The sequence below is a fragment of the Crocuta crocuta genome, unplaced genomic scaffold (assembly GCF_008692635.1).
Source record: "Crocuta crocuta isolate KB4526 unplaced genomic scaffold, BGI_CrCroc_1.0 scaffold65, whole genome shotgun sequence".
Classification (NCBI taxonomy): Eukaryota; Metazoa; Chordata; class Mammalia; order Carnivora; family Hyaenidae; genus Crocuta; species Crocuta crocuta.
In genome coordinates, this window is record NW_027530683.1 from 3939906 (window position 1) to 3945785 (window position 5880).

A 5880-nucleotide genomic window follows, 5' to 3' on the forward strand; every position below is an offset into this window, starting at 1 on the left:
TGAATGGCATGGTAACAACTGGTTACTAAAAAAGGAAGACTATGTAAGTGTCCATTGTGCTATTTTTTCATTTTTCCCTAACGGTGAAGATTTTATTAAATAAAAAATGAAAGGTGAGAAGACTTCAATTAATCCACAACAGAAATGTGAAGTTTTTGGTAGCAAACAGCAAAATTTGCACACAACCTTGCATCTATGTTAACATCTACTGCAGAAAATACAGGTAAGTGTTCAACAGATGTTTGATGAGGGAAAGGAAATTTGTTTAATCATATTTCAGCTGGCAGAAGTTCTTAAAGCTGCTCCAACCAGCTGGCCATCAGATTTATACGGAACTATGGATTATCATGCAATGAGAGGCAACAGAGTGTGACAGCAAAGGTTTTGGAGTCAGTCCTAGATTTTATTAGTGAGGAGTCCTTGGGCAGATTTAATCTCCCAAAGCCTAAATCACTCCCTCTGCAAAGCAGAAACAAAATAGTGCCTTATAGGGTGGTTGTAAAAATTAAATAATATATGAGGCAATGAATGTAAAGTACTTTGCATCATTAATAAATGTTAACCAACTTTATCAATAAAGTCAGCTAAAAGGTATTCCCACAAAATGAAGCAAATGTTTTTATGGACCATATTTTTACTTTATTTTGAGGATTAAAAGTTTTTATATGATCTAGGGGCATTCTATGACAACTTTATGTCAAGTGGAGAAGGCAAAACTATTTTCACTTCTTATTTTTATTTAGTATCTTGAAGAAAAACCAATTAGTAAGTTGATAAGCAACTTTTCCCCAAGGTAAAAGCATTTTAGTTCTTCAACTTAGTCTCAGTGAATCAGTATAAAGGACTAAAGATTAGCAAAATGAAGCTTTTATAAAATGACTTACTGAATCAAATTCAATACTAAGAAAATTTGGAAATAATTTTGTCAAGTTACCTTAAATTCTCTTGATTAGAAGAGTTGTGAGAAACCATGTTTTCATGGGAATTTACTGAACACAGTTTTCTGGAAATGCTTAGACAAAAAAATAAGCACCTATCTTTTTGGCTTAAGTGGACTTGTGTCTAGACAAAACAGAACTGACTTCAATACACGGGTGATAGTCTACCCCTATTATACTATTAAATTCTAAAACAGTGTCTCCCAAAGGTTGGCAACTATAGCCGGCAGGCCAAATCCAGCCCAGGTAATTTTCATTAATATAGTTTTACTGGAACAGAGCCCTGCTCACTCATTTATGTATTGTATTATATATGGTATTTCAAGTTGAAAAGTTGCAACAGAGACCGTATGGACCACAAAGCCTAAAATATTTACTATCAGACTTTTACAGAAAAAATTGCCAAGTCCTATTCTAGAAATATTTTTATTCCAAAAAAGGAATAAAACCTGTTTGGGACTCACCTGAGGGGTTGTCTTTTTGTACTGATCACCTCCATCTATCACATCCCTCATGATTTTTCCCTTGAGAAACTCATAGTCTTCTGGACTCAGGTGAATAGACTCTATGGTTTTTCCACAGCCCAAACACTGACCACTGTAATTACAAAAGTTTGTGTTAAATGGTATCCTGGAAAAGAATTTTCTCTAGAATGAATAATCATAGGACAGAAGGAAATTAAAAGGTAATTTAAAAAGAATATTATAATCTTTGTGATCATCACATGCAATTTTTTGTAAAACTAATAGTATAACACACATTAGGTGTGCCAGAAAATCCAAAAAAGTAGACTGCTGGGCATCCAGATAAAGTATTTAAACTTATTCCCAAAACACAACTAGGTTCCAGATCTGTAGGGGAAAACATCTCTGAGGCTTCACACGAGACTCACTGCACCTATGGGTAAAACATGTTGAGCACTGCAAATTCTCCATATGCAAAATATGGCTTTTTTCTTGGGTACTCTCTTAATTATCCTATCTCTAATGTAGTCTTAAAACTTTTTTGATCAGTAGCAACAAAACCTACTAAACCTGAATCAAACAAGTTAAAAATAAAATACTGGTCTTTACCTTCCCTGGATTGTTGTGAACTGTCCTTTCCATTGTTCCCCAGGAACACTACAAAAAAAAGATTACAAAACCAAATCATTACAAGGTCAGATTCCTAACATCTGAAACACAATAAGCAAATTGATAAAATAAATGAGATAATAATTCTAATTTTTTAAAAAAGAGAAAAGCTCAGATAGCCACAGAACCAAAAAATAGGCATTTTTATTGATACTCTGTGATGGGGCTAAGGAGAGAACAGTACCCTACTGTGGACCTCCTTCTTCCCTTTACTCCTCCTCTGGTCATTCAACCCTCATCTTCAAGTCTAAATCTACTTTCACGGGATGTGGCAGCTAACATTAATAGTGTAACCTCTAAATCAAACTCAACTCTAACCTCCATAACGCTACCAGAGATCATTCCTGCCTGGAGTAATTTCTTCCCTTACACTAACTTCTTATACACCACTATTAACTGTCAAGTACTGAATTCCCAATTAAGTTGTGAATGCCATAATAGATCTTACATCACAAATTCCCAAAGTATTTAGCCAAATGGAGGCATTCAAAACTACCTGATTTATTTGCTCAATGTATCCCTTCTTTCCTCTTACATATACTACCATCGGTTTCTATGGACTCTTTTGCCTTCTCCTTCCCTAGTTCGTAATTCAAGGTCTCATCATCTCTCATTCAAACCTACAATTGCCTCCAAAGAGATCTTCCTATATCCAATCTTAACCCCTCTCCAATCCTTTTTTCTGTTTTGGCAGTTACCTTTCTTCTTTATTTTTTTAATTTATTTTTTGAGACAGAGAATGCACATGCAAGCAAGAAGGGGCAGAAAGAGAGGGAGAGAATCTTAAGCAGTCTTCATGCTCAGCGCAGAGCCTGACACAGGGCTCAGTCTCATGACCCTGAGATCATGCATGACCTGAGCCAAAATCAAGAGCAGCATGCCTAACCAACTGAGCCAGGTGCCCCAGCAGTTACCTTTCTAAAACTCTACTCCAAGGTAACAGAATGAAATCCCAAATCCTTGGCATTCAAAGAATTTTACAATCTAGCTCCTCCACTCATATTCAATAAATTTGTTAAATAAGATAATTAAGCATGATTGCTACTTCAAAGCTCTGTGAAGAGAATATATATATATGTATATGTATGTATGCATATATGTAAATATGTATATATAGTGCAAAACAGAAAAACAGAAAAGGAATGAATCTTTATGAAAGAGCCTAAGAAAAATTAGTGGTGAATAAGTGAATAAAAGACTGAAGCAATAAATAGGGACATAGCCAGGAACATGAATAAAAGCAAAGGGAAAGCAGAGAGCCTTGGAGAGAACAGCTGGATGGTGGAAAGATCCAAAATGAACTGGAACGATGAGATTTTCCATTTTTAACACCTGCATATCATGTCTGATCAGGCTTTCCTGATGAAATGCATAGGTTAAACAGACGAAATGCATACAGATACCAGTTACTAGGTTTCAGAAGAACTTCTAAAAATACTAATGTGATCCAAAGACAGCTCCAGTTTTCTTGCTATAAATTCCAGCCATAAGTACTATTGGTAAGTACATCATACTGAACACTGCAGAAGAAAACAGATGATCCTTCTAAAAAGAAAAAATACATAAAAACATACAAGTGCTCTATAATTTTCCTTTCATGTGATCAATGGAGAATACAACAACTTGTTTATGCTATACTTTTTCCAAAGAGAGAAAATGTTGTCTTTAAGGAGAAACGAATCTCAAAGAAGGAAAAAAAAGTATAATCTGAATAGAGTAATCCTCAGCAACAACAAAAGGAGGCAGCTGCTTTTAGGTATAGGTATTAAATTAAAAACATACATACAAAAAAAATCAAAGTTACCTCTCAAACCATGTTTTTATACTGTGTGCAAATGATTCCTCAGGATATAGACGATTATTTCTTAGATACATAAGAATGTCAAGTAGCTTGTTTGAATACTGATCATCTTTGATGTTTTTTCCAAAATCAAAGAACGCTTTTAAAGTTTTCAACATAGGAATAAGATTATGACCTAACAATTCCTGATACAAATTCCAAGCTAGGTTTACATCTTGGTGAAGGAGGGCTCCCTCGATACAATCATTGTAGTTCTTTCTTGAAGGGATCATGACTTTTTTGAGATCCTCTAACAGCAGTAAGGCCTCTTTCCATCTGTCTGAGTGGATTAATCCTTGGATGAGAAGGCTATACCCTCCAGGTTCTAACCTCTTATATCTGGCTTTCATGATTTCATAGACGTCAACAACTTCTGATATCTGTTTATGAAAGACACAAAGATACAAATACCTAACCAGCAAATCATAGCCTACAATACCATTGTTTTTTGCAGCTACCCAGGCTAACAGAGATTTGGCCACATCTATAGAGCTATGGTAGTGAGCCATTTGTGAAATGATCCAACTTTCAAAATTAGCCTTTCCTTTGAAATCTTCCTTGAGTTTATCCCACTCTTCTGAATTCAAAGGTCTTGTTGGAAGTTGAATAGTATTCCTCATAGGTGGCAAGGCATGATCTTCCCTCTGAGGATTCATTTGTGACCTTTTCTTAGCTGCTCCAGCTGCAAAAAGATGGGAATCAGAAGAAACTTGCTTATTAGGGTCTTCATCTCCTTTCCTGAGATATCTGGCCTTGGCAATCAGAAGATTCACTGCTTTAGTATTTTGTAGAGACACTGCTTTAAGAGAAAACCACTTCTGTTGGTTCCTGACGCCATAATAGTCTTTGAGAGAGAGAGAGAGATAAGAGTGTCCTGGGCCTAGGCCAAGGTATGGGTTGCTCTTCCAAAGCTTAGGAAGGCTTCGAATACCAGTGAAACAGAAAGTCATCATGCACTGAGATCAGCACCAGATATACTGAGACAGATGTTCATTAAGCCCCTACTTCTACTGCATAACTAAGGAATTGGGAGTGAGGGGCAGAGAATCCAAGCAAAACTTAAAAGAGGATTTTCATTTTCTCACAGACAAATCGGATCTGCTTTGGGGCTACTTAATGCAACGAAGTCTGTGGAGTTCTCTCCATTAAACAACCATCCAGGGACAGCCAAAGTCAGTCACAAGTCCCAGAACCCGGGGATAGGGCTGGTATCTTCTGGTGCCCGATAAACCTGTGAACCTGAGGAAAAAGCACAAGGAGGTCCGTCCAGTTTGATTCGCCTGGATCACAACTGCCCCTGAAAAGAGTCAGGATCCCATGGGGCCTTGCTGACGGAAGGGCTTAAGGTCGAAAACCGCGACCAGGAGACCCCAACCCCAGACCTAGGAGCCGCATGGATAGCGGCTAAAGCCCGAGTCTAGGGCCCACGGCCCTGCATGACAACCCTCCCGGGCAGCCAAAGGCGTCAGGTGAGGATATGAGGGCGGGGAGATGGGGAGAGAGCCGAGTAAGGAAGGGAAGTACCCAAGGGGCACTGGCTGCTGTGTACGAACCGATCATAAACAAAGTTCACTCCATTCAACAACTCACCTCAGCACTCACGCTTAACGCAACCATAAACGCGGCGGAAACTACCACGTCCACAATGCACCGCGAGGACCTCTACCGTGGGGGCGTGACTGAACCAGACGCAGGCGTTCCGCTGGGCCTGACGGCGGTAGAAAGACGATTTTGAGGCTTTTAGTGGCAGAAGCGTCTGCTGAAGACGTCTGCTATATTCAGGGAAGCTTTAGGGCCCCTAGATGTCACCAATGAACATTGAAAAGAAATTGTGAATGAAGAAAGCACCCCCCCCACGTCCCGGAAACGACTAAGAACTCCTGAGTCACGTGGTACACACGCGCCTAAGCCCCACGTTTTGGGGCTTCCTTATTCTGCACCTATAAAATTGGACTTGGTGAAGTTGGGT

At 38.6% G+C, this 5880-nt stretch overlaps 1 protein-coding gene across 1 annotated transcript in view; it reads right to left on the reverse strand.

Moving 5' to 3' along the window:
* Positions 1-5543, reverse strand: part of PRORP (protein only RNase P catalytic subunit) — a 149489-nt gene extending 143946 nt beyond the window's left edge. The window contains exons 1-4 of the mRNA XM_077769222.1: positions 5502-5543; positions 3876-5150; positions 2012-2059; positions 1403-1535 (exon numbers count right to left, since the gene is read on the reverse strand). Of these exons, the coding sequence (XP_077625348.1) occupies positions 1403-1535; positions 2012-2059; positions 3876-4864 (1170 nt within the window). The 5' untranslated portion in view covers positions 4865-5150; positions 5502-5543. The remainder of the gene's footprint in view (positions 1-1402; positions 1536-2011; positions 2060-3875; positions 5151-5501) is intronic.
* Positions 5544-5880: the final 337 nt, after the last annotated feature.